We start from the raw sequence: 27,497 nt of genomic DNA, 5'->3' as shown, positions 1-27,497 counted from the left end.
CTCATGCTCATCTACAAGCAAAAGAAACATACTGAAATGCTAAACGTGTAAAACAAATCTATACAATCATGCTAGCATAATCTTGCTGAATTTTAAACACTTTCTGAATCTTATTTCACTTGTTTAAAAACTTATACTTTAATACTTCAAAATAATAATCAACTTTCTTCTTGGGCCCAGGCGTAGTACCATCTTATGCGCGTTCCCTAATAGGTTGGGGTAGCGAGCCACCAATCCTAAAAGAGCAGACCTCGGTCTACCAGGGCCAAGACCTCGGAATTGGACACCTGGATTTGTTTAACGACAACCTCAGAAGTCAGGTACTAGCCTCTTAAATAAAGTAAAATACTTGTTATCTTTTATTACTTCTAATATATAATGCCTCGGCATTTTCTTTAAGCACCTTGTGTGCCAAAATCCCTAAAGTCTTGACTTTGGGATCTACTTAAGGCCTTGGCCTTTCTCTTTCTTTTCTTTATCTTTCTTACACTTGTTAATACTTCTAATAAAAGAATGTTTCTTTAAAAACTGAAATATTTAAACAAATTCTAACTTTGAAATGCATAAACAAAAATCTACATACTATGCTAATCAAAATTCTGCATACTATACTAATCAAGATTCTGCATTCTATGCTACACTATTTTTGCATACTATGCAAACATAAATTCTGCACTATAATACTTAACCAAATTGCACTATAATCTTTTTCTTTAAAAACTGCACTATAAGTTCCACCAAAAATCTGCACTACAAGTTCCACCAAAAATCTGCACTATAAATTCCACCAAAAATCTGCAGTACAAGTTTCACCAAAAATCTGCACTATAAACTTTAAAGAAGTCTGTACCATAAGCTCTTAAGAAATCTGCACTACAAGCTCTAAAGAAATTCGCTCTAAAGAAATTTAGATTTTAAGCTCTAAGAAATCTGCACTACAAGCTCTAAAGAAATCTGCTCTAAAGAAATCTGCATTTTAAGCTCTAAGAAATCTGCACTATGAGCCTACATAAAGATCTGCACTATAAGCTTAATTAAAAATCTGCACTACAGGCTTAATTAAAAATCTGCACTACAAGCTTAATTAAAATCTGCACTATAAGCCTACATAAAAATCTGCACTATAAGCTTAATTAAAATATGCACTATAGGCATAATTAAAAATCTGCACTATAAGCTTAATTAAAACCTGCACTATAGGCTTAATTAAAAATCTGCACTATAAGCTTAATTAAAATCTGCACTATAAGCCTACATAAAAATCTACACTATAAGCTTAATTAAAATCTGTACTATAGGCTTAATTAAAAACTGCACTATAAGCGCTTCTTATGCTTCGAATTCAAGAAGAACAAAGGTCCGAAACTACTCCTACTGCAGGTGAGAAGCACTTACCTTGCTTCTTGGACTCACAACCGAACAAAAAGGGCTTCTAGGACCTTGGCCGGCCGCCGGAGATGATGCCCTTACTCCCTTTCATTTTCTGCCCGAGCTCCGCCATCGTATGTAGAAGAGAATGAGAGAATGGTTTAAGTCACGGAAAAAAAGAGCATCAACTTATTCCTTTTTATAACTTAATATTTCTGTTAACTCCTTAAATAAATTCGCTATCTTTTCTGAACAGACAAATCCAACATCAACTTATCCCTTTTATAATCCAATATTCTGTTAATTATCGTAAATAAATTCGCTACTTTTTCTAAACAAACAAATCCAACATCAATTTATCCCTTTTATAATATTCTGTTAACTATCTTAAATAAATTCGCTACCTTTTCTAAACAAACAAATCCAAGATCAACTTATACCTTTTATAATCCAATATTCTGTTAACTATCTTAAATAAATTCGCTACCTTTTCGAAACAGAAAAATCCGTTTGCACACCTAGTCAGCTGGGTTTTGACCAAGTCAAAGGTCGTGGGTTTAATTCTCGGCTTGGACATTTTTTGTCGAAACTTCCTTCGTTTAGTAAAAATACCAAACGACCTCCAAAAATTACATAAAAATACTCTAAAAATTTCTAAAAATCCTAGAATATTTCTATAGCATTTTTAAATATTTTAAAATTACTTTTAGGACTCTAATTGAGGAAATTTGGGGCGTTACAGAGTACCAGCACTGAAAATAAAACTTGTTACCGACAAACAAAAAGGAAAATGAAGTCTCTCGTTCCTCGAGCTTTAGAGTAACATTTCGGTGTCATCGGAGCCTTTTCAGAACAACACTTGGATATGAAAGTTGTAGCAGATGATGATTTGAAGCTACCGATCAAAGGCTCGTATATAGGCCCATTTCGGGCGCCTGGACCATGCTGATGTGGCTCGACCAGTCGACGCGCTCCAACATAGCTCCTGGATAAGTTTTCTGGTCCAGGTGCCTGGACCAACTTCGGGTGCCTGGACCGCTCAGGTGCCTGTGGCACTTGCCCGAGCGGGCTAGTCCGGGCTCTTGGACCAGCTCTGAGAGCCAGACTCCCTTTTTCAACAGTTTCTTCCCTGCAAAAAAAGGTTAGTCCAGACAACAGAAAATATGTTTATCCTGTAAAATAGAGTTAGCACAATACTAATAAAATAGGAGTAGTAATTAGATCTTGTCTCCTCGAGACCGATCTAGTCAAAATCTCAACTTAGGTTTTCCAAATGGACATAAGTTGGACCGACATCTACAGTTCCCTCAATCGAGAACACATCCTCACTGGATTTCTCCTCTAGTTGCTTACCTCCACTTATCAACTGCAGTCGTTTGACTTGCCTTTGACCCACCAGGTCTTCCCGCCAGTTGTCAAATCTCGCGGACCCAACTGGACTTCGGCCGGTTGTCAGGTCTCGCGGATCCAACCGGACTTTTTGCCAAATAACGGGTCTCGTGGACCTATCTGGACTTCACACCAGCTATCAAATTCTACGGACCTACCTGGATTTCAGTCTGGTGTTTGGTGCTCCAGACTTGTCAACTCTTGTACACTTAAAAAGGTTAGATATTTTAAGTCAAGCTCGAGCCTTGGATTAAATGATTGAGTCGAGCTTGAGCTCAAATTTATAAGCTCGATTGAGCTTGAACTTGAGCTTGAACTTGAGCCAAGTTAGCATTAAACAAGTCGAACCGAGTTTAAGCTAAGGCTGGCTCAAACTCAACTCGACTCATTTATCATCTTAAAATAATCATAAATAAATTTTTATCATGCCAAAAGTTAAATTTATTTATCAACATTTAATTCATTTACGAACATGCATACAAACAATCATATAACAAATAATTAAACGGACATTTTAAACAAGTATATAATAAAGAATGAAGTCAACCTTTTAGACTACTACAAGAGTGAACAATTGACACCCGGCGGGTCAATAGTATAATGATTAGCTTCTCTAATAAATAACTATATAGATTTAAAATTTAAAATTTAATTATAATATATTATAGGAGATATTTTTCTCTAATGAAATAGACCTAAGAATATTAATTATTTAAATAAATTTTTTTAAAAAAATTTGATTTATTCTAATAATTGATGAAAAAAATTTATCAGGCCAAACAGATTAACTTTAAAATTAATTATTCAGATACCTAAATTTAAAACAACAAACACAAGAGTGAAGAACTCATTATTAAATGGAAATGTTTACCTTAAAGAATGTAGATAGAAAGAAGACCCACAACTAAAAGAAACAAACAATAATTTGTCGATGTCGATGACAACAACAAATATCATCGTCTTAAATGCAGGCATGTTAATCATCGAATATTGCAACCTTATCTCAATTATGAGGCGCCTAAAAAATTAACCTGTCGAAGCAGAATCTAATGAAAGATCCAATCGAGATTCAACACATTTTGACCAGCAAACTAGTTCAAATCCCACACGAAACCGCTCGCCACCTCATCCACAGGGCCATTGGCCATGACCCATTCGTCCGCATGCGACTGCTGGATTTCCACTTCCCAACCCCACTCCCCATAATAACTCTACGTGTTCGCACCCGACGCATGCCATGTCTGAGTCCCATCGCCGACCTCTGCCGGCTCAAATCATTCGACCCCCCAAAATTATTGGCCCCGAATTAATTGTTTATGCATTGTTTACATGACACCTATTTTTTTTTCTTTTTTATTTTTATCGAATTAAACAAATCGTCATAAACAAACTTTGTGGGTGTACATAATTAGCATGTAAGCTTGCCCAACCCATGCCTATTTATATACCCACAATGGCATCAATGCATCATCGTCTGTCTTGCGAATCCAATTCCAAGTTCACGATGCAATAGTGTGTGGTATGTAATCCTCAAATTATAGATATTTCTACATTCTTATGCAAACATATGGCATCTGCTGCCCACCTCCCCTTGCATCTCAGTATGCAACAGAGAGGGACTGTCCACGTGACAATCTTGATTGGCACCTCAGTCCGCGTTGATCCTCGGACAAGTTGGTAGGAGTGTTGGGGACGAACATATTTATTTTTTGCCATCTCGATTGGCACCTAGCGCTAGAAGGTGGGCAGCAGATCAATTCTGCTTATGCACATATTCATAATTTCATATTTAACTCTCTTTTTCAAAAAAATGAAGTTTAATAGATGCAATGATATTGATTTCAAGTTTGTATTGGATGCCTATAAATATATTTTATGATTTATTTCTCTTTATATAATCTCGGATAGCATAATTATTTTTTATTATAATAATATTGATTTCAAGTTCTCATGGTGTGTTTAGTTAGTTAAAGGATGATAAATTTATTATGATGGGACAAAGATCAATTTATGACCAACGATGAATATTTTCAGAAAAAAAAATCTCCTCCCATCTTATAGTCATTTGTTGGTCAACTAAACTCATAGTTATTTGTTTTTTTATTTCTTAATCATTTGATGATCGATTATAAATTGATTCCATAATTTATCTCTATTTATATAATCTAAACACAGAGTCTCAAGGACGCATGAAAATTGATTTCAAACTAATTGTTGAATTAGCCAGTGAAAAAGAAAAAACTTTTGAGCGGTGATTTACTATTTTCAAACTCTGGAGCGCATTTTGTTGGAAAAAACAATTATGGGCTAAAATGAAAGTTTTCCTTTAATTAATAACATATAACAACCATTTGGGACAACAAAAACTATTAGTTAACAAATAACGTACTAATTTCCCGGAATCTTTTCCGGATTACTTGGGAACGACCCCACATAACTTATTTACACTTCTACCCTTGTCGTAGCGAATTATTTACCATTTGTGTAGCAAAATATATAAATATAAAGGGGCAGTATCGTCATAACGTCGGTCCCGTTCCGTTACTCTCCGTCCCGTTTCTGACACACTTCCGGTTCTCGCTCGGACCTTTTTTTGAGACAGCGAGCGAAGGTGAATGAGATTGGAGATCGAAGATCGAAGAAAAGGATCGCGATTCGCGATCGAGTCCAAGGAGAAGGAAGCGTGGCACAATTCGAGGGATTTGACCTCGGATTCTTATTCAATCCTTCAGTTAGCTCTCTCAAATTGCTCCGTCTTTTGGTTCGTTTCATGTTGTCCTTCCTTGTGGCCTCTCCTTTTGAATCCTGTCTGTCGATCTTTTGCTGCCGTGCATCTTATTGATTTCTCTCCCTGCATCTGTCTGTCTTTTCTTTGCGGATGGGGGATTCGTGATTTGCGTTTTTTGTTTTTGTTTTTCTTTTCTTTTAGGGTTACTAATTTGAACGTATGGTAGGGGATGGATGTCTTTGATTATCTTGCTTTTATTTCAATGTATTAGCCTTTTTTTAAAAAAAAAAGAAAAAATCTTATTATTTGACTCCCGGACGATTATTCTTTTCCCCTCATTTTATGGTTTGCTTGTGGAATTGTTTGAACGTGCATATTGAGCAGTAGAATCAAGTTTTCATACTTGGTTTTGGGTTTTCCTTTTATCCATGTATATATAGATAATACTGATACAAGTTTGTATAAGGTAGTCGGATTAATACTAGTTTCTATATTCCAATCATGTTTCAGAATTATGGCTAAAAATGCTTCTTAATTGATTATTCCTTGGCATTATGGATCCAATTTGATAGTTGATAATTTTAACTAACATATGTGCACATTTATGGCTGTGGCTAAGAAGTAAGAACCAGAGTTTTAGGAAGAAGAGAAATCAAACAGACTTATTAAGTTATAGTTATTCAATCAATTGTTGAAGGCTCCTGCAATGTAGTAATTGAATTTTTTATTATTTCATTTTCTGCATGCCAGCACACATCTCTGTTCCTAACAGAAGGCTTTGGTAAGGTCAAGGAACACAAGGAAGTAAAATCAGACTGTTTTGAGTTGACAACATGGACCATTTTTGCCATTGAGATCTATATAATGTTAAAGTCCGTTGGCCAATCATTTATCCCAAAAGCTCCAGTTGTTGGGGAACATACCACCAATTTATACATTTATATCCTTGATACTTCCCCTTCACGTGTGGGTGGATTCTCTTGGGTGTCCTTAATACATGAATTAATGATAAAATATCAGTCTCTTAGATAAGATTTAAACTTTGATACCATGTTAATGATGATTACTTGATCATTTATCCCAAAATCTCGAATTGGTATGAAAGGCAATCTATCTATATCTTTAACATATTAATTCATACCTATGGTGAAATTTGTAAAGATCATTTATATTTCTTAAGTGTGTTAAGAACGATAGTGAGAGTTTCCATTCCTAGTAAACAAGCATGCATCACAAGGCGAATAGATTTAAAAAGATGAACCAAGCATATTACTAGTGGATTCATAGTATGCTATGAAAACCCAAGCATAGATACTACTTGTTGTCCTTTTCCTTGTGGACTCTTATTTACATAACTTATTATTTTTCTTTAAATATGACCCACATGACAGATTTAGATAACTTCTTGTTCTACTTTGATTCATGAAAAGATAAAGCAGTAGATCCAGATACTATATGCATGAGAATCATTTTCATGAGGATCGTTAGATTGGATGATATCTAGCCTACTTGTTGATATTATCCTGGAACAACAGTTCGACAATGAAACTAGCCAACCTTCACAAAGTACAGTTTCACATTTAATTGTTATTCTTATTACAGAATGTCATCATATTACCTTTGTTTTTCCTGGCATACTATTTTTTTATTCAATGTTCAGAACATTTTAATAGCTACTGACTAAATTGTTTTGCAGGTAGTGTGATGATGAAATTTACTCTCGGTCTGTCTGAACATAGTTAAAATATAATTAAAGTGGGGGCTTTTCTTCAGTCTACAAGATGACCAACTTTTTGCTGGGAAAGAAGCAAACATTTGCAAGTTCATCCTGCACTGTTCAGCCTATAATTATGGATGAATCATCCTCTCCTCCACCAATGAATCTCAAGTCTCTCAAGCCAAAGGAACAGGTTCAACATCAGTCTGCAGTGAATTCATCACATGGAAAATCTTCATTCATACTTCCAAACAGTGGCATCGACAAACTATTAGAGTGCCCTGTCTGCAGAAACACAATGTTTCCACCTATTCAGCAGGTTTGTTGAGTATCAGCAGGAGTACTATTATTGCACCTAAATTTTTTATTTACACTTAAAAAAAGCAGATCAACCAACACTATATTTTACTTCAAAATGTACCGTGAGGATGCTGATCTGTCTAGCATTCATAGGTTATGCTAATTTGAGGGATTCTTGGTTTTCAAGTATGGATTGCTTATTCATATCCTATTTTTTGAGCAACCAGATCCAGTTTAGTTTTTAATCTCTGATTACTGTAATTGTTAGCCACTACAAAATATAAGAGATTAGTATTGCTAAGATATGATCACTCATAGAACTCAGTTATAAGGTAAGAAGATCTCTATAGGACTGATCTCAAATAGTTGGATCAAACAGTTTGTTGCAGTATAGGCTTGCCCTATTTTTTAGTGTAATTTTAAATTTAATTTTTATGACAAGTTTTATTTCTTTCATATTGTGCACGGGCAGACTCATAATGGAGAAGTTGCGTCACTTGTATCATTAATCTACATGTGCTGTACACAATGAGTGTGTTTTTATTTCTGATCATATGTTATTTAGAACTCATGCTGATATGCTTACCTTTGGTTGATGTTCTTTCAGTGTCCAAGTGGGCACACTTTGTGCTTTTCCTGCAAAAACAAAGTGAACAAGTGCCCAATCTGCCGAAAGGAAATTGGCCAAATCCGTTGTTTAGCACTGGAAAAACTTGCTGCTTCACTCCAGTTACCTTGCTCATACCATCATCTTGGTTGCACAGAAATGATACCCTATTACAGCAAGTTGCAGCACAAAACACATTGTGTTTACCGGCCTTACGCATGCCCTCATCCTGGTTCAGATTGTCCCTTCACCGGAGACATTCATGAACTTATGTCGCATCTGAAACAATGCCACAAATTGGATCTTCAAGCAGGAAGCACTTTCAATCACCGTTATGTGAAACAGGATCCTCATTCTGTTGACAATTGCTCATGGACTCTAACTGTAAGCAAAGCCTTTCCTGGGACATACTGCATTTTTTCTGCAGTTACTTAGAAAGTTACTTGTTAATACACATGTATTATTTCTTGTCCTTTTGACACATTTTGATTGTTATCTCTTTTCCCAGCTATTCAACTGCTTCGACCGCTACTTCTGCCTTCATTTCGAAGCGTTCGTGATCGGTTGTGAGCCAGTTTATATGGCCTTCATCCGTTTCATCGGTGAAGAGTCTGAGGCAAGGAAGTTCAACTATTGCCTTGAAATCGGAGGCCATGGGCGCAAGATGAAATGGCAGGGTGTGCCTCGAAGCATCAGGACTCACCACAGGATGGTGCGAGACAGCTACGATGGGCTTATAGTTCACCGGAACCTCGCCCTTTATTTCTCCGGCAACGATCAGAAGGTGCTGAAGCTGAGAGTCTTTGGCAGGATTTGGAAGGAGACTTGGGGAATATAAATAGATATGGGGTTATGAAAAGCATCTCATTTGCTGTAGAGGGTTCAATTTTTTCAGTCCTGCTGGGAGTTGCAGTCCAGGATCTGATTGAGCCCGCCCGTGTATTTAATCCTGTCGACTGGTGTAGTTTTGCAGAAATATGTTCACTGCATTGCTAAAATCTTAGCATATAATTGCAGGTCGATTTGGCAAATCATATGCCGGTGAATGTAATTTTTAGACCATGAATTGAAAATCAAACTAAATGGGTTGGCGCAAGCAGTTTGATGATGAAACATTGCTGAAGTTCACCCTCTTACTCAAGTTCTAGTTTGAAAACACTTGTTTGAACTTTGGAGAGTAATAATAAGGGTTTTGTTAGAACTTTGGAGGTGTCATCGATGAGGGCGATAAGTGTGTACAATTATAATGAAACATCTACCTGTGTTAATTTAATGAAAAATCTTACGAGACTCCATGTGTACATTTCCATTTGAATTAAGATGGTTTTTGTTATCTTCAGTTAGTAAAATTTTGTATAAGTACAATGTTTGATTGATCAAAATGAAAAAAAAAAAAAAATGTAAGTATCATGTTATGAGCGGGAGATGCTCTAGTAAAAATTGGAAATATGTTTGATTATGTAAGCACATCTCCAATGAGAAATATTTGAAGGAGATATTTCTTTAAATATGTCCCCCTCTCTCTCAAATATCCTCTATTGTAAGGGATATTTAAGAGGGGAACAGAAATTATCGAACAAATTTCATTCTAGGTGGCATGTAAGTGGACCCCATAAGGGGTAATGATTATCTTTTTTGAGATATTTTATTATATAATTTAAGATATTTGAGAGTAAGATATTTAGTAGGTGAGACCCATAAATATTTGGTTGAGGGGATATTTGATTATGAGATTTGAGATATTTGAGTGATGATGTGGAAGTGGGACCATAAATATTTGGGAGAAATATTTAGTGTTATTATGAATGCCCTAAGGGGCGATATGCTGCACCCTATATCAGTGGCACGTCGCGACCAGATCATGTGGCAAAAGGATGATTTGTTCGTCCCAGCGCTCCCGTCAACCCGTCCCTAGGCCAACACGGAGGAGGTAAATCATAGGTTACTATTAGCCATTAGTGCAAATGGTCAAGACATGAGGAAGGTAATACTCGGTCATGTCGAGTTTCGACCCTAGGATCTCATGTGACAATATCCCATGTCTTAACCATCACATCGTCCCGAAGAGATCGTCACGACCAGATCATGCAGCTGATGTAGGGGTGTAGTGGCACGTCGCGACCAGATCATGCAGCTGATGTAGGGGGTGTAGTGCGTGTGAGTAATGTTGAATCGATTTGATAAATAGATAAAATTAAACTAAATTCTTCTGATAACAAAATCCGCTAGGGCACTCGACAACACGGGTGCTGCACGTGCGCTGGGGGCAAGCGGCGGCATTGCAATTGATCCAGTAAACGGAACCTTACGCCACTCACCCAGCTACCCACGCGGTCAAATACACGCATGGGCCCCGCTACCTACAGGTGGGCCATGGATCGTATGTCATCCAATCCAGACCGAAGAAGCTTCGTACCGTCGTCTTCTGCTTCGCAAGGTGGTTCTTCTTCTGGCTTTTTATATTCCGCTTTCTTTCCAGAAACCGAAAGGTAACACCAAACGTGTACGGCAATGGAGGAAAAGCCCCGACACGCGGCGCCCCTGCCAGAGCGCCGGAGGCCTCCGATCGCATCAGCGACACCGCGCAGGGGAGCCCAGTTACCGGCAGTCGCCGGGGAGACCGCGGCGGAGTGCGCGGCGGTCCTCTGTTGCTTCCCCTTCTGCCTGGCGAGCCTGGTCGTCGTTTCCGCCGTCAAGCTGCCATCCGCGATCGTCCAGCGCGCGCGGCGGAGGCGGAGAAGAGAGGTCCACCTGAAGGAGAAGAGAACAAAAGCCAACGGGAACAAAGTCATCGCCTTTCACGATGACGAGAACAACATCCTCCGCGGGTTCATCTTGGCGGCGGAGGAGGCGGAGGAGGCGGAGGAGTCTTCACCGGCGAAGACGACGTCGGAGGAGTTGGTGGAGTTGGAGAAGGTCATGATCGCGAAGTTCTACGGCGCCGGGTTCTGGCGGAGCCCTTCGCAGAGGGAGAAGTGAAAAAAAAACTCGAAAAAAAGACAACTTTGCCTCTCCTCGATCGAAAATAGAGGAGAAGATCTTCAAGATAGGATTTCCCATTGACGATGTCCAGTTTTTGGATCCATTCCACTTGAATTTAAGATTCCTCTCGTTGTGGATGATGAATCGATGAGGAACTAGAATTTGGGGAGGAATCAAAGTTTTTTGTTCTTGATTAATACAAATATACAATGGATATTTTTTTTTGATGCCTTGGTGCTGATCCTTCTGCAAGTCTAAGCTGATGGAATTCGGTCATTTCCAACCTGCTTGTCTTTATTCTTGTATTGCTTAATATTTAATGGGTCTAGCATAATTAAATTTAAGGCATCCATCAACGCAATCAAACGAGGCATAGCTTAAACGCATTAACATAAATCAAACAGCAGAATATTATAAACGATTTACATGGTCTAACAGATAGAGTCGTGCAACATTTATCTATTAATTGGAAACAATAAAATTTGCAGTTGCAGTAAAAGATCCGAATCATACCTTTCAAGCAGCACACAACCTCTGTATTCACAAATGGCTTCAAAATTAATATACTTACGAGCAGGAAGCGTTCGGCAACTACTTACCCAAGCACAGAAACTTGCTGGGGCACTATTTCAGATTCAGCGAGGTTGGCCACTGCCTTATCTCCCTCAGTTTTGTCCTCGAGAGATGATGTGACTGCGTGGTTGTCGATCTGAAGTACCTCGACCATAGGCTTTTGGTTTGATGCATGTTTGTCTGCCGCACTGGATTTTGTGTCGGACCTTGTGGTTGTCGACTTGGGAGATGGAAGCTTGGCGAGTGTCTTCGGCTTTGGGTTTTTGGAAGCCATAGCATTTGCATTCCCCTTGCTGGTTGCGGAGATGCCATTCGATTTGGTTGAGTTCTCACTTGAGTCGACAGCTTCCAAAGGATTGTCGGTGGCTGTAGTGGATGATTTGCGACGCCCAAGTCTAGGCGACTTGGGTCGTGTCGGAGGGATCTGTAATGATCAAGGTTAACGACAATAGTGTTCACCACGGAACAAAGTGCTTAATTGAAGCATAGTCATTATTCTTGGTCATGTAGAACCAGCTATGTAGAACTAAAGGTCTCAGGAGACATTTTGTCAATTTGCTAGCTCCATGATTAAAGAAAGCTGCTGCAGATATATTCTCTCTATTTCTAGTGAAGGTTTATGAATGAGCTTACACATGAGTAATGAAGGTTGTGATAGTTAAGATGATAATACCTTCTTCAGTTCGATTTTTGGAGGAGTAGGTTCTTGATAAAAGCTTGGCATTGGAGTGGCTTTGAAGTTCAAGCTCTTCCTCAATCGTCTGATCTCAGCCTCTCGATTTTCCTATAAGTTCAATATTTATTCTAACTTTAATTTGGCATTTCCTCTGTAGGACAGCATACATTTCAAACAAACAGAGCACCTGAGATTTTGCATCCAAGTTGGTCTTTTCAAGTTCTTTTGCATGATTCTTCTCTTCAAGCTTCATGAAAAACTGGGAAAACAATAAACATTAGTTAAATTTGTATTTATACTGTATAAAATAAGTCAAAATAAAATCCACATGCCCACCTCTTTGCGTTTCTCAGCACGCTCATCCAATCTAAAATTAAAACCACAACCAGTACCCTTTATTGCACGTGGTGTTGTACTTCTGGAGTAAGCATAACATAAACCTCAAACAAAGTCTAAGAAGGTAAATTCATGAAATATATTGGATCAGCATGAAATTACGAGGCATTGGAGTGGGCATCTTCATCGTTTTTGGTTGACAATGAGCTATCTGAGAGTTTTTCCTTGATATCATAGGACCTGCATCAGATGAACATAAGCCTCATTTCGAAAGAATAGATAACATTTTACATGGTTAAGCCATTTTTAAGCAAATATACTGCTTCAATTGTGCATCAGGTTCTTGGACAAGTATAGTATGCAAATGTTCCAACACTTTCACTAACAAGAAAGAATATGTTTGCTTTATCTGTTTTTTTGTTCATACAATATTATGCACCATATATATATATATATAAACTGTTATAGCAATATGGATTTATCTATCCTCTGATGTTCTAATTTATTTCCTGAAGTGTATTCAAAGTTGTCCCAAATAACAGACTATTCAACGATTAAGAAACTAAGACCATAACTTATCTGTTAGGTAAGACCATAACTAATAATGGATAAAAATAGTTCCTACGCATTTGGATGAAGGGATGCATTTCTCACAAAATAACTTACTTTCCATCTTTTATAGAAGTACCATTCCTAGCAGATTTGTCACTAATAATCACCTCTCCTGAGCCTTTGTTCACAGCCTGGAGTGAGCAAAACTAGTGTTAAAGTTTATCCCAAGTAAATCACAGCACATGATCAGCCATGCAGGTTTACTAAAATAATCTTGTTATCATATTGTAGAAAAAGAAAAGTAAAATCACCGATGTCTTGACTAACCAATGTTTTCTGAACACTTGATGTGGTCGTCTTAGCAGTAAGATGCCCTGCAAATTTGCAAGATCAACCAAGCACAACACAATTCATCCCTAAATGAACAAAGTAGGAGAAGATCAAACCATTTGTTTTTGATGATGCAATTCTAGTCTGCCTTGTTAAAGTGGTGGTGTTAAGGGACCCTTTAGACGGAAAGGACGAACTCTGTGAAAGAGCCTTCCTTTTCTCGTTCAGTTCACCTACAGAACCATTCAGAACTCCGAAATTTTTCTTTGTCTTCTTGAATTGACTACATTCGTCAGATCCACCTTTCTGCACAAAAAATTGTCAAAATCACATCTTCTACGGAACATAATTCTCCATGTTTGTAGAAATAGACAACAGAAAACGACCATTACCTTGATGGGATTTAATGATCCGTTGTTTTCTCTCGCAGATTCAGAAACTTCGTGGCTGTCTCTGGAGAAATCAGGGACTTCGACTTTTGAGGTGTCCTCGGAGCCACTGCTTGCAGGAACAGCATCAGCACCGTTTTCGACAATTTCATTCTCCTTATTTATCTGAGAACTAAATCCATTGGCCTCTGGAGATGTTTCCGGAGTTCCTTTACTAAGCTCCATTTCAACTCCATCACCAGATTCCATCTCTGCAAGGTATTCTGCCACACCACAGCAACTGTCGCAAAATTTCATTACAAGATCATACTTTTATGCAATAATTGTATCAAAATTTACATATCCTGAATTAAACACTGGTAATGTGGTCCAATTCTACTTCAGCCTCAATTCCGTCGCCCCACATATCTCCCTCAACACAAATAAGAGAAACGGACTTTTATCTGTGGCTAATTCAAATGAATAGCCAACATTATCAAGCAACGATACCCAAAATAAGAGATCCAAATTCGAAAAATCTCATCCGACACTGACCGATCCGCACCGTCACCAATCAAGCGAACCACCCTGGAGATCATCATTAATAATAGGAATAGAAAGAGATCGCACCGTACCTAACTGATTGCGCGAGGAGAAAAAAGGGGATCCGAAGGAACGCAAACTGATCCGCGAGAGAGTAGAAGCGATCCGCCCTTAACGTTGCGAGATCGAAGCGCCTGGGAATTCAAGTCCGAACTCTCTTAAATCGACGCCCACTCGAAGAACGACCTGTCCCGTCACCGGGGCATCTAAATATCCGCCTTCCCTACACAGCCCTAGCTTCTCCGGCGGCCATCTCTCCTCGGATTCGTAGCCACTACTTCCTCGCTCTCCTATTGCTCCACCGCAGAAAAGCTCGGCCATTTTTCGTAGTACATGTAGACCCACCGTTATTTACTAAAATGCCACCTTAGTTTACTACAATAGCCCATACTTTTGCCCAATGAACGTGCCAGATGGAGGGGTGTCTTAGTCTATTAAGCCTTAGGGAGGGAGAACGTGGGCGGTCGATGACATGGCGATCGTTCGAACAGCGCCGCTGGAACAAGAATTTCCTCCGCGCGGTACCCCGATGAAATTCATGTTCGGGAGATCAATCGGACGGCGACATTGTGGCTCAGGAATCGATCGTGCGGTCCTGAAGGGCAGAGCAAGAAGACGCGACGCACGCAGTGGTGCGGCGTCGGGGGATCTAAGTTTACAAGTGAGCTGGAGGCAACGTGGGTGTGCGGGTGGGCGGGCAGATCGGACGGCTGCGGAAGTATAATGGGAAGATCTGGGCCGTCCGATGGGCCCCAATCATGGCACCGCTCACAGCAGGCTGGTGATGCGTTGCCGTCTATGCTGGCGACGGGTGAGGATCTGATGCTCTGGGCGGAACAGGCAGTGCCCTAATTTCGCCTCGCCCTGCACCAGCATCATGATTGGAAGCATGTGCAGGGTCCTCAAGTCCAGGTGAACCTTTGTCCAATAGAACAGCGAGTATCGTTTAACTAACGTTGCTCTCGCGCGATAAACTTATGAAGTCGCCGTACTGAAAGGTTAGGTGCGACGTCTCGTCGTATTCCGTTCACAAATATTGATGCAGTCACGACCGTCCATCAGGTAATCGTCTTCATTTACCTGATGAGGTGAGGTGCTTTTAGGGTGGTAAAAAAAATACTGCGGTACGTGCTAACATTTTACGTACACAGAAGGATTCATTGAAGCGATTATGAGCTTGACTTGGTCAAAACTATACAGAACGGTCTTAATGATTTAGCCCGACCCGATCCAATCCTGTGACATGTAATTGTCACAGGATTGTCAATGAAAGGGGAAGCTAATGGTAAGTAATTGTCAATGTCTGGGATAAAATTTCAGTTAAACCGGACGGTCAAAAGACACCGATCACAAAATATAAGATAAAATAAAAACAAACTATTGTGGACCTCTGGCGATAGATCTGCCAACGTGAGTAATAGGTGCTGTGCTAAAAGAATGGGTGCGCGTACAATAATAAGTTTGAATACAAATATACAACAGGATGTAAGTTGAAACTAAATCTTTTCTTCTTGCTGAGTCTCAATGAAAAGAATACATTTCTGAAAGCAAACCTGAGAACGAGAACCGCAGCAAGATGGATACTGTTAGGTTGTGAGCACCCGATGCTTAGGACTCATCCCTGAGCCCTGTGCTTTTGTGAGGAGCCTCTTGTGCCTCAAACGGGGAGAAGATTTTTCCAAGAGTAGTACTAATCCGGCATTGTTTGACGATAACCCAAACGTAAATCTAGTAGAATAGAAACGATAAGTTCAGCGTTTATTGGCCTGAGATGGAAATTAGCAGATTAGTAGATCAATGAGATGATGTGAACTTACTTGACACGAGATGACCTTTTCCTCCACAAAACAATTGAGATGACATTCTGTAAAAAGAACAGAAATCAAAAGAAGAGAAGGCATGACACATGCTATTGAGAAATTAGGATTAACTGCAAATGATAACTGATACTAGGACATCTAGCATTCCAGGTAAAATAAGAATGCAATAACTTGGAATCAATTAAACTTATCACTCATGGGAATGAAGTGTTTAGTACCCTAATTTAACATGGTAGCAAAATTAGGACAGTACCTCAGAGACATACATTAACAAGTGTAGTGATCCAATATGTTCAGAAATTTAAAAAGCTTCCCTATGCCAAGTGACTAATCAATTTAGAATGAAACAATTCCACCTAATTCAACATGATATGAAAGGTTGGCCAGTATGTATGATTCGTGCATTGACAAATATGACAATTCATTATACTAAATAGGTTTTCCTCTCTCAAGTAACTAATATTTTGAGATGCAATGAGCTTCGCCGATATAGTAGAAGTGTTTCTTCTCTTAATTGGCACACATTATTTTGGATGAAACAAAGTCTGCCCTAATTCAATATGGTCTCAAATTTAGGCCAGTACCTGTTAGTCATGATACAGGAAGCATGTTAAAACTAGGATACATTATGCAATTATATCTATCTTACAAGGATTTCACTGTCTCAATTGATTGATCATTAAGGAATTGAATTGTGCTCTACTCTGAATCAAGATACTTGACGCATAAGCTGAAATTTTATAATAAGCTCTCTGTTTCCCACACAAACACTCCTTCTCAGACACAGAAGAAATGAGAATAAGGAAACCTGGAAAAGTATTGTGGAATTTTTTTTTCCTACAGGATCAAGATAATTATCTGGCCTTTTAACCAACAGATGAAGTACCTAATTCTAGAAGTAGAGACATATCTAGTCTATTAGTTTTGATGTGTCTGGCAAATAGGCTTTCTTCGGTGAATCAAATGTGGCCTTTTGTCTAATTTTTCCCAATAAATTACCTGCATTGCACTTGAAAGTAGAACCAATAAACTCAAATTTTAAAAAGATAAACTAGCACCTTAACCGTTGACATAAGTGAAGAGGACTTCTTGATGGAAGACGACCTCTTCACCACCTTTCTTTCAGTTGCCACTTCTTTGCACATTTGTTGCGCGATCTCTTTCAGAAGTGTAATTTGAGCTTTGTCCGTGCCCATGGAGATCGAACTCTGCCGCATCGACTCTCTATCCGCCTCGAGGGCCTGCAGCCTCAAGTAAAGTCTCTTAAATTCCGCTTCTTGCGCTTCATCCTCGATTCCACTTTTGCCATGGAGCTCCCTCGGCGTGCTCACGTAGTCCTCTGTCGCTCCGTGCACAGCGTCCACGGTGTAGACTCTGTCGCTGATGTCGTCTCTCGCGCCACAGTCGGATGCGTCGTCGACTGGGAATTCCAAGCCAGAGCTGAAGCTTCCGTAGGAGAAGCTCCTGACATGGCTCGACCACCGACGCGAGGACTGCCTCACCACGACGCCTTTGTCCTTGAAACTGCGAAAGCTTCCGCTTTGCACCCGCTCGAACTGGTGAATGCGCGGGCGAAACGGCCCGCGGGGTGAATCAGCGGCGCAGGGGATCTCTCCAGAGTTGTACTTGTCGAGGTCGGCGGCGGAATCATCGGCGCACCGCAATGCCGGATAGTCACGAGGGAGGGCATCGAATTGGGAGCCGGCAGCAGCGCGGGTGGGCGTTGTGGTGGCCGTGTCAGGTGTCTGCGGCTCAGAGGGAGGCTCGTCACCGTCGTCCACGCCGATGCCATAGCTGAGGAGGCGATGGCGGTATGCCTGGACCTCACAGTTTAGGGCTTCCACGGTCTGGTCGCGCTTGAAGAGGAGATCCTGGAGGACGGCGATCTCCTGTTGGTCATGGGCCATCTTCTCATCGGCGAGACGGCGGAACTGGCGCGCCTCCATCTGCGCCTCCGCCTTCTCGCGCTGGAGCCGGATAATCATTGACATCGCTTCGGTGGCCGCAGACGATGAGGCGTTCCGCTCCTCCTCCAGCTCTGAGAGGAGCTTCTCAACGGACTGCTTGTGGCTGGCTAGTGCCTCCCTCAGGGCCGCCGCCTCGTTCTCTATGTCAACCCTAGCAAACCCATTCTCGTTGCCACCGTCTTCGCCGGTGAAGAAAGAGAGGCAACGGGCACCTGAGTCCCTCTCGTCCAGCTTCCGCTTGAGGCAGCGATGCCAGGAGACGGTGAGAGGGGTGGAGCATCGTAATACGTCAAAATCATCGCCTCCTCCGTCTGGAATCGCCATGGATTCCGAGGGGGTGTCGAGGCGATCACAGAGGGCGATTGCAGGGCGCCGCCGCCGCATGAATTATGGGACGATGAAGAAGGAATCCTCCTCCGCCGAAGCCGAGGAGGTTCGAAACAGGGGCCGGCGATAAAATCGGAAAGTTAGGGTTTGAGATGGAAATTTGGTAGAGCAGCGGTGGAGATGGAAAGGGAAGGGGAGGAGGAGGAGCAAGAGTTTCAGAAGAATAAGTTACGGAGATGACAACTAGGCGCCTAAAATAAGAATTGCATTTTGAAAATTAATATAAATAAATAAATTCACTTTGAGGCCTGTTAATTTTTTTTAAAAGTATGAATGAAAGATAAAGGTAAGGCTATAAAGAAGTTTAATATTATATTTTTAATTATTCATAAAAATTAATAAATTTATTTTATTTGTTCAATTGACTTATATTATAAATAAATTTTTATTAAATTGAATATTAAATTCAGCATTAATCATTGACCATATAACACCTGATTTATCTAATATTTACATAAAAGAAACTGAGGGAACTAAAGAAAACAAGTGCAAGGGACCCAAATGAAAATATCACCATATCCAACCAAGTTCATATATATTAATGACATCGCTGCCATTCCCCACGCCACTTCGCCGCACGTTTCCGCCTCTCTTCAGTTTTCAAGCAATCCCCCACTCCACTTCTTCGATTCTGCCACACAAACCGAAACGCACCACCGATAGAGTTTCCATGGATCACTGCCTCCGCCACCATCGCCGCCGCCTCGTGCTCTTCCTCTTCCTCGCCGGAGTTCTTTGTAAGCATGCAAACAACTCTATATATATTTCTTCAACGAATTCTTGATTATTTCCGACCTCCTAAATCGCCCCGTGCGCAGCGGTCGGGACGATGGCGAAAGAAAGGAGACCCCTCGCCCGCGCCGTCGTCCGACCTTCTTCCCGAAATAGGCTGCTGCTCGTTGGTTCCTCCCCTCCGGCGTGCCTCGGCCGGTGCGGGGGCTGTGCGCCGTGCCGCGCTGTGCTCGTCGTGATCCACCCCGGCAGCGTTCCTCCGGAGAATTACTACCCGCAGGCCTGGCGATGCGAGTGCCACAACAAGCTCTTCCAACCGTAAACGCCAACCTCTCTTCTTTAATCACTCAGTTTTCCCATTTATTTCAAAAAAAAAATCAAGAATTTATTTCTTTCTCCTTCGTTTGTTTCCTTCTCTTTCGTCTATTAATTATACAGTTCTAGGAATTATTAGCACAGTTGGTTTATGATCATCATCAAGAAGTCACTTTCTTATCATTAATTAAACAGTTCTGTATTTGTTATCCTTTTGTATGGTGTGAACTATGTATATATTGATTTAGACACAGAAATACATCAAATAACCACTTTATTTATATACTTAAGTTTACGCCGCTAGCTATTTCGTTAGTCTGATCAGAACTGACTTCTCGGTTAATTTCCCCTCTTTTTGTTGACAGATTAAGTCGAAATACTGTTAATTAATTATCGAACACAAAGTACTCTTTCTTCTTTGTATAGCTAGCCAGCCTTTTGTTTGCCACTCTCCTTCGTGGCTTGACTGTTGAAGTATGCACGTCGAATTGTCATATTGATTCGACAAGTTCAGGACCCATGCACAAATTAAAGAACATGGAGTGCCCCGGCATTTTGAGACAAGTAGTCAACCTGGTGGACTTTGATGTGCATGAATGATGTAATATATAGGACTTAGGAGCATTCTTAATTTATGAGGGGGTTTGGCATGATCAGGAAGGAAGCGTATATCGTGCCAGTGGAGGACAGGCAAACTTTGAAAGCATGCATCGTAGTCTACAGTGTTTGACTTTTAGAGGATAGAAAAGTGTCTTCTTTCTGAATTATGTTGAGTCATGCAATATGTATAAGGCGAATAAAAGATCTACTAAGTAAAAAAAGCAATGAACCCACCTAAGCTAAGACGAATAGAATTAGAAGTTAGAATGATTACGTAGGCTCTATTTACTCAAAAGCGCATATGAAAAAGGGAAAAAATTTATAATGAAAAATTATCTTCAAGGAAAAAGAAAAAAAAGGTAAAAAAAAAAAAATCTCTGTTTTATACATTCTCATTTATCTTAATAGAAAAAGATGAATACATGTGATGTAATTTTATAAATAAAAATATATATATTCGTCATTTTTTATTATATATAGTATAATTTTATGAGTTAAAAAAGATACATGTATCATTTTTTTTTCAATATGTTGTAATTTTATGAATGAAAAGAGGTACATGCGTCATTTTTTTTCCATCCACTATCTTCCATCCGATGTCAGTGATCGTGTCCGAAAACGGTGAAGATAGCTAATCGGGGATGTGACTCAATGGTTGACCTTACAAAGACTCTGTTCTGATCTGTAAAACTAAGAACGTCAGTGTCGAGGCAGGGAAAAAAGATACATATGTCATTTTTTGGGTATATAGTATAATTTTGTGAGTTAAAAAAGATACATGCGCAATTTTTTTTTGTATATGTTATAATTTTATGAATGAAAACGGGTACATACATTATTTTTTTCTCTTCCGTCCGATTTTATGGTCAATTTATTTGGAAGAACAGAAAGTAAAACTAAGAAAAGTTTCCATAGTGGAAAAGTTTCCATTGTTTACTTCATTAAAATTTTCAGACGGAAGAGAAACGCAACCCATCAATGGATAATTTTAAAGCTAAATTCGACCACTTCAAAATCAAATGAAAAGCGCGGATGGAAAAATAAATGATGCATGTACCCATTCTCATTCACAAAATTATATCATTTACCCAAAAAATGACGCATGTATCATTTTTTAATCATAAAATTACACCATATACCCAAAAAATAACGCATGTACCTTTTTTATTTATAAAATTAAGTCGTATGTATCCACCTTCCTCTATCAAGATAAACAAGCATATAAAGGAAGAGATTTCTTCATCCTTTCTCTTCTCCTCCTAGCATAATTTTCTACCATAGATTTCTTTTCCTTCCGCATCCGCGTTTTATGCTATGTTTACTCTATAGTGTGGATGAGGAAAAGAAAGGAATCAACGATAGAAAGTTATCATTGGAGGAAGAGAAAAGAAAGGGTGAAGAAATCTTTTCCTTTGCACACTTGTTTACCTTGATAGAGGAAGGAGAATACTTGTGATGTAATTTTGTAAATAAAAAAGGATGCATGCATCATTTTTTTGGTACATAGTGTAATTTTGTGAGTTAAAAAGGCTACATGCGTCATTTTTTTGATATATGATGTAATTTTGTGAATGCAAAAGGAGTACATGCGTCATTTTTTTTTCCATCCGCTGCTTTCCGTCCGATTTTGAGATGATCGATTTCGACTCCAAAATTATCCGCTGATGGATTGCGTTACTTTTCCTTCGGAAAATTTTAATGAAGTAAACAATGGAAACTTTTCCACCGTGGAAACTTTTCCTTAATTTTACTTTTCACTCTCCCAAGTAAACAGAACCTTAGAGTTATTCGTTGATGGATTACATTTCTCTTTCATCTGAAAATTTTAATAAAGTAAACGACGTAGACCTTTCCACTGCGAAAATTTTTCTTTAGTTTTACTTTCCGCTTTCCTAAATAAACTGGTCCTCAAAGTAGAGTTGACTCTACTTGTGCCCATAAAGATGAAATCACTAATAAAAAATAATACGTCGAGGGAAAAAATCTTAAGAAAAAACTTAAGAATAGACACGTAAAATGGTGAATCTAAAAAAATAAAAAAAATGAACCATAAATTTAAATTTAAATGTCTATCCTTAAAACTTTTTTCTAAAATTTTTTTCACTACACATTTTGACTCATCACTAATTATTTCATGCTCACCAGTCGACACCGGCCATCTGCTATAAAACACGAATAGCTTTTGGTAGCTCATGTTTGGTTTTTAGAAGCTCAGTCGGCCCGAACTAGCCTGCCACCCAACCTCAACCCACTCTACCTGTGCCTCGCCTCACTTGACATTGTTGGTAACTCATCACTAATATTGGCTTTTAGCACTTTTTGGCTTTATATAGTCAATTTAAGATATTTTAATTGTAGAAAAATTTATGGTGTTGACCTTTCAAATTACATAGGCAGTTGTAGAATGAAAGGGAGATTTGATCAAAACAAGTATATTCAAGTATGATTTGATCAACCAGTAATAATAAATGCGATTGAAGGAACGAATACAAGATTAAAGTGGTGTAGTGTGGTGGTCTGTGTTTACCCTAACTCTTAGTGTACCTTCTGCACTATGCCGCATTAACTCACGCATGAATATTGAATACTATAGGTGAGTGACTCCATCCAGGGAACCAGAGCTCTTATATGAATTATCATGCTCTCCTCCTCCTCCTCCTCCTCCTCCTCTCGCTTCTTTGTCACTCTATTCCAATCAAATATTATATATAATTAGTCAACAACCGATTTGACATGCTCTCTCTTAGAGGGGTCAAAAATGAACTCGACCTGATGACCCAATTCAAATCGACCCGAAAAAAATCAGGTTCAGGTTGAGCATTTTCGGATTTGAGTCAGGTTCGGGTTGGAGAGTAAAAAGTTTCGGGTTGGGTCAGGTCGAGTTCGGGTCGACCCGGATTGACTTAAATATAGGGCTTTGTAGGTTTTTTAGGGTTAAATCAAATTTTATTTTAAAAATTTAGATGTTTTATGTATATTAATATCATGTTTGTATGATAAAGATGGAGTATTGAGATAAAAGTGAAGAATTATAAGGAAAATAGCCCAAAAAAGTCATTTTGAATAGGATTTTCGGGTTATATGGGTCGGGTTCGGGTTGATCGGGTTGGTCGGGTTCGGGTTCGGGTTGAGGTGTTTTGGGTTGAACTCGGGTTCGGGTCGGGTTCGGGTTGGGTTAAAAAAAAACTCAACCCGACCCAACCCGACCCGATCCACCCGAATTGACACCCCTGCTTTCTCTCCGAAGGTCATTGATGAAGGAGGACGAGATTGTCCTGAAATGCACCTCAACAGATGTTTAATTAGTGTAGGAGAGATTTTGACAGACCATTCTGACGCTCAAGTTAGAATTTATTTAAAGTATGAAACTAGAGCGGCAAGAAGAAAAAGAAAGATAGATGATACCGTATCTAGAGTGTGTATATGAGAGTTGAAAAAGAGGAGTCCTTGTATTTACCTCCTCTAGAGTTTATATAGTCGTCTTAGATGATATCGCAGAGTGTGTATGTGAGAGTTAAAAAATAGCAGCGCTTTGCATTTACATCCTCTAGATTTTATAGAATCATCTGAAGAGCATTTTCACATCAGCAATGATGAGGAGACTATTAGCTACCTCTCCATCCGCTAAGTACCATGTGTTTGAAGGAAAGCTTCTAGAAGACCAAATCGATAACTCCTCAACTACTTCTTTATTCATCTTGTGCTATGTGTTCTAGAATATTGATCGTTGTTATTCGCATCTTCTAGGCAAAGCAGCCTCATTAATGAGGGTTTTGCCAAGGATGAATAAGGAAATAATGTCAATGTTGAGTGACCTTAAGAATAGATGAAGTCGACAACTAAGGTTGAGACATAGAGGATGATGGGATGTGAGCCCGAGGCAAGGAGGATGTTGGCCATTGAGGTCGAGACAAGGATGTTGAGATTTGAGGCCAAAATAGGCCATGATGCCAAGACCGAGATGTCTTGGCTGAGTTGTTGACACTAAGATACCAAGGCATAGATGTCTTCGCTGAGTTGTCGAGGCCGAGATGTCTTAGCTAAGTTACTGAGATAGAGATATCTTGTCTAAGTTGCTAAGATCGAGATGTCGAGGCAAAGATGTCTTGGCTGAGTTGCCAAGACGGAGATGTGTTCGTTGAATTACCATGGCCGATATGTCTTGGCTGAGTTGCCGAGACTGAATGTCTTGGTCGAGTTGTTGAGGTCGAGATGTCTTGGCTAAGTCGTAGACGTAGTTGGCGTCTGATGTCGAGTCAGAGATGACTTGTTCTTGGGAAAACTCAACTTTTTGGGATGAGTGTATTGAGCAAGTTGAACTAGACTTGAGTCCCTTCTGTTAAATGATTGATATGCATGAATGATTAATCAATATGTAAATTATAAATAGTTACAACGATTATTCACTAATCCTTTTCTTCACATTTGTTGTCAGAAGAATGATCACAAATTAAACTTCCCTTCAAAGTTCCAGAAACCAAATTCATATTCTTTGTGGTTGTTCCTCAACTCTGATACAAAAACTAGACCAAATAAAAATCAAGTCACAAAAACTATAAAAATCAAGTCACAAAGACCAAATAAGAATCAAGTCGCATACACCAAATAAGAAACATGTCATAAAAACCAAATAAGTACGTCCAAATCATACTTAAGGAAAAATAATTCGTGCGACAACAAATATACAGAGCAATTGATTCTAAGAAAGTTGTTATACCTTACATAGTTGTTCTTCCAAACAAATTGGAGACATTAACATCTTATATTTACTCCAGATTGAATTATTTATATTAATACGAACATTATTTCTAATCCTCATAATGACTATCATGTCGAGAGTATGTTCAATATCTCTAATCAATATAATTATTGACAATCGTATTTTAAGTACTCAACAAAAACATGTAATTGTTTGACCAATGAATAAATATCAAAGATGTAAATATATTTTAATCTTCTTTTTTAGTTAAAATCTATTCATTTTAATCAGTCACTTTCCTAGTTATACTCTATAGACCGAATCATCCATAGTCAATAGGATACAAGTTAAATTAGCAGACACTGATTAGAACTTCAAGTAGACGGCTAATAATCACTCAGAGTAAAACTGAGATCAACTTATAATCTTAAGAGTCTCATATAGTAAATGATATGATGATGAAGAGGGATCCCACCAGAGAAGTGCGACTGATATGGAGGTCAAAGTCAAAAAAACAAGGTCAGTAGATTAGGCAATGTTGGCTGAATGGGGCAGCAAGGCAAGACGAACGGTATGCTCGATCCGAGCAGACAAGCATAGTTCTGAACGGATGAATCTGTCCGAATGGCTAGTCTCTGAAAGCCAACAACGGAATGATGGAGGCAACAATAAAATCCCCGAGCCATCAACCCGGTCGACAAGGCGCAACGGCCGAGCGACCACCGGTCAACCTACGTTAAGACCCCTGCATATCTCATCGTACTTTTTTAGAGGTTTGCACTACTGACAACAGAGCATGTCCAGTAGACAAACAAAACTTTAGAAGATTCTAGTCTATCATATCAGAGATTTGTATGTTCACCTAAGGAAAATGTGTCAGAGACACTTTTTGACCTATTTTGTCCTAGGATGTTTTAGAAAACATGTGCACACTTTGAAAAACAGACGTTGCAGTGACACTGTAAAAGGAGGTTTCCATCCACAGGTAGAGGTATGCGATGCTTCGCTATTAAATATGCTTTTCCAGCAGCATACTTAATGTTCTTCTTCTACGTTTGTGTGAATCACTGACTTAAGCGTCTGAGGGGCAATGCCACGAACCCCTTCTCGGTCTGGCACTAATGTCGTTCATGTTACAAGACCATGTGGAGTCTTAGCCTCATCAACCTTCGAGCCACATCCCTAGCTTGTCATCTTCTCCGTTTTCAGACAGGATCATATTTGGCGCTATCTGTGGGAAGTTACCTATAACCGAAACGTGAAGATGGAGGACATTGGACGACTTACTACGGTAATGCTAACACAAGAAGACTTGGAGATGTTGATACAAGTCCGAGCTGCGAAGATGTTGGAGCAGCAACAAACAGCAGCTGACTGCCGAGCAAATGACCCCACAGCGTTGATGACAGGCCAGCAAGCTGATCCCAGAGCCTAAGCGGAAAACCCTTTCATTCGCAAGCCAAGCAACAGGTCGACCGACCCCTTCAGAGAGGCACCAAACATGCTGATCCCTTATCACCAAGCGTTATTCCGCACACCCTCAGAAGAGCAAGGCCGAGTGAAAAAGACACAAGGATCCTCTTCAGAGGATGCACCTGTCCGAGATGGGCAAAAAGGTAAAGCACCCTGACTTGACGACTCTCCCGAGCGGATCAATGGCATTTTTCTTAAAAGATCTTGGATGACCAACTGCCACATCACTACAAACCACTAATGATTGGGAAATACACGGGGGCAACCGGCCCTGAGGACCATCCGATCAAGTTCGACAACATGGCTACACTCCATTAGTATACTGATGGAGTCAAGTGTCAAATATTCTTCACCACGCTCTCTGTGGCAAAAGGCGATTCACTCGCCCCCAGCGCCCCCGCCAACCCGCCCCTAGGCCAACACGGAGGAAGTAAATCACCGGTGGCTACTAGCCATTAGTGCAAATGGCCAAGACATGGGGGAGGTTATGCTCGGTCACGCCGAGTTTCGACCCCAAGACCTCATGTGGCAACACCCCATGTCTTAACCATCGCACCGCCCCGAGGGGACTCCTCACCACGCTCTCTGGATCAATGCAGAAGTGGTTCAAATAATTGCCGATCGGACCCATATGCAACTTTAAAGACTTCCAAACGGCGTTCCTCTAGCACTTTGTGAGTAGCCACCACTATCAGAAGACGAATCTCAACTTGTTCTTGGTCAAACAAGGGCTCAAGGAAGTATTAAAAGCCTATATTAAGAGGTTTAACCAAGTAGTTATGGAAGTCTCATCAGCCACTCCATAAATCTTGATAAGTTCTTTTTCTCAATGACTTATAGATGACGATTTCTATCGCTCGCTTATCTGGAAGCCCCTGATAGACTTCGATCACCTGCTAGGGTGGGCTACCAAATACATCAACTTCAAGGAAGCCCAGACAACTTGGAAAAAGGAAGTAATCCTGGAGCCGACAA

At 39.8% G+C, this 27,497-nt stretch overlaps 5 protein-coding genes across 8 annotated transcripts; 3 read left to right on the top strand and 2 right to left on the bottom strand.

Annotated features, from left to right (window-relative positions):
• Positions 1–4,233: 4,233 nt before the first annotated feature.
• On the top strand, positions 4,234–9,222 carry LOC122042816 (putative E3 ubiquitin-protein ligase SINAT1). 3 transcript variants are annotated; one of them, XM_042603136.1, is made up of 4 exons: positions 4,234–4,276; positions 7,182–7,521; positions 8,110–8,493; positions 8,618–9,222. In XM_042603136.1, the coding sequence occupies exons 2-4, from the start codon at positions 7,267–7,269 to the stop codon at positions 8,945–8,947; spliced, it is 969 nt and encodes a 322-aa protein (XP_042459070.1). In that variant the 5' UTR covers positions 4,234–4,276; positions 7,182–7,266; the 3' UTR covers positions 8,948–9,222. The 3 variants fall into 3 exon arrangements, with proteins under 3 accessions (XP_042459070.1, XP_042459068.1, XP_042459069.1); XM_042603134.1 differs by lacking the exon at positions 4,234–4,276 and adding an exon at positions 5,324–5,518; XM_042603135.1 differs by lacking the exon at positions 4,234–4,276 and adding an exon at positions 5,325–5,488.
• A 1,398-nt stretch (positions 9,223–10,620) lies between these two features.
• LOC122044150 lies at positions 10,621–11,088 on the top strand. Its single transcript, XM_042604686.1, has one exon. It carries the CDS (start codon positions 10,621–10,623, stop codon positions 11,086–11,088), a length of 468 nt encoding a protein of 155 aa, XP_042460620.1.
• Positions 11,089–11,483: 395 nt separating this feature from the next.
• LOC122042815 (protein WVD2-like 4) lies at positions 11,484–14,867 on the bottom strand. Of its 2 annotated transcripts, none has more exons than XM_042603132.1 (10): positions 14,562–14,867; positions 13,951–14,227; positions 13,675–13,864; positions 13,556–13,602; positions 13,343–13,419; positions 12,839–12,916; positions 12,677–12,758; positions 12,528–12,599; positions 12,338–12,448; positions 11,484–12,088 (listed from the first exon to the last, which is right to left on the bottom strand). In XM_042603132.1, the coding sequence occupies exons 2-10, from the start codon at positions 14,194–14,196 to the stop codon at positions 11,687–11,689; spliced, it is 1,305 nt and encodes a 434-aa protein (XP_042459066.1). In that variant the 5' UTR covers positions 14,197–14,227; positions 14,562–14,867; the 3' UTR covers positions 11,484–11,686. The 2 variants fall into 2 exon arrangements, with proteins under 2 accessions (XP_042459066.1, XP_042459067.1); XM_042603133.1 differs by having other exon boundaries at positions 13,951–14,210.
• A 1,077-nt stretch (positions 14,868–15,944) lies between these two features.
• On the bottom strand, positions 15,945–18,849 carry LOC122040179 (myosin-binding protein 7-like). Its single transcript, XM_042599525.1, has 3 exons — positions 17,408–18,849; positions 16,347–16,393; positions 15,945–16,257 (listed from the first exon to the last, which is right to left on the bottom strand). Exons 1-3 carry the CDS (start codon positions 18,698–18,700, stop codon positions 16,116–16,118), a joined length of 1,482 nt encoding a protein of 493 aa, XP_042455459.1. The 5' UTR covers positions 18,701–18,849; the 3' UTR covers positions 15,945–16,115.
• Positions 18,850–19,273: 424 nt separating this feature from the next.
• Positions 19,274–20,017, top strand: LOC122040178 (EPIDERMAL PATTERNING FACTOR-like protein 5). The gene is made up of 2 exons (XM_042599524.1): positions 19,274–19,440; positions 19,522–20,017. Exons 1-2 carry the CDS (start codon positions 19,374–19,376, stop codon positions 19,755–19,757), a joined length of 303 nt encoding a protein of 100 aa, XP_042455458.1. The 5' UTR covers positions 19,274–19,373; the 3' UTR covers positions 19,758–20,017.
• Positions 20,018–27,497: the final 7,480 nt, after the last annotated feature.

The sequence above is a fragment of the Zingiber officinale genome, chromosome 2A, assembly GCF_018446385.1.
Source record: "Zingiber officinale cultivar Zhangliang chromosome 2A, Zo_v1.1, whole genome shotgun sequence".
Lineage (NCBI taxonomy): Eukaryota > Viridiplantae > Streptophyta > Magnoliopsida > Zingiberales > Zingiberaceae > Zingiber > Zingiber officinale.
The sequence above is the reverse complement of the archived record's forward strand: the minus strand, read 5'-3'. Positions and strand labels throughout refer to the sequence as shown.

What these genes read in the sequence shown, in the direction of transcription:
- LOC122042816 (XM_042603136.1), top strand. Translation starts at nt 7,267, where the DNA reads ATGACCAACTTTTTGCTGGGAAAGAAGCAAACATTTGCAAGTTCATCC. An exon ending in TGTTTCCACCTATTCAGCAG is followed by an intron (nt 7,522 to 8,109) that starts GTTTGTTGAGTA and finishes ATGTTCTTTCAG; the next exon opens with TGTCCAAGTGGGCACACTTT. An exon ending in ATTGCTCATGGACTCTAACT is followed by an intron (nt 8,494 to 8,617) that starts GTAAGCAAAGCC and finishes CTCTTTTCCCAG; the next exon opens with CTATTCAACTGCTTCGACCG.
- LOC122044150 (XM_042604686.1), top strand. Translation starts at nt 10,621, where the DNA reads ATGGAGGAAAAGCCCCGACACGCGGCGCCCCTGCCAGAGCGCCGGAGG.
- LOC122042815 (XM_042603132.1), bottom strand. Translation starts at nt 14,196, where the DNA reads ATGGAATCTGGTGATGGAGTTGAAATGGAGCTTAGTAAAGGAACTCCG. An exon ending in GATCATTAAATCCCATCAAG is followed by an intron (nt 13,865 to 13,950) that starts GTAATGGTCGTT and finishes TTTTTTGTGCAG; the next exon opens with AAAGGTGGATCTGACGAATG. An exon ending in CAAGTGTTCAGAAAACATTG is followed by an intron (nt 13,420 to 13,555) that starts GTTAGTCAAGAC and finishes TGCTCACTCCAG; the next exon opens with GCTGTGAACAAAGGCTCAGG.
- LOC122040179 (XM_042599525.1), bottom strand. Translation starts at nt 18,700, where the DNA reads ATGCGGCGGCGGCGCCCTGCAATCGCCCTCTGTGATCGCCTCGACACC. An exon ending in CACTTATGTCAACGGTTAAG is followed by an intron (nt 16,394 to 17,407) that starts GTGCTAGTTTAT and finishes TTCTTTTTACAG; the next exon opens with AATGTCATCTCAATTGTTTT. An exon ending in AAAAGGTCATCTCGTGTCAA is followed by an intron (nt 16,258 to 16,346) that starts GTAAGTTCACAT and finishes CTATTCTACTAG; the next exon opens with ATTTACGTTTGGGTTATCGT.
- LOC122040178 (XM_042599524.1), top strand. Translation starts at nt 19,374, where the DNA reads ATGGATCACTGCCTCCGCCACCATCGCCGCCGCCTCGTGCTCTTCCTC. An exon ending in CTTCCTCGCCGGAGTTCTTT is followed by an intron (nt 19,441 to 19,521) that starts GTAAGCATGCAA and finishes CCCCGTGCGCAG; the next exon opens with CGGTCGGGACGATGGCGAAA.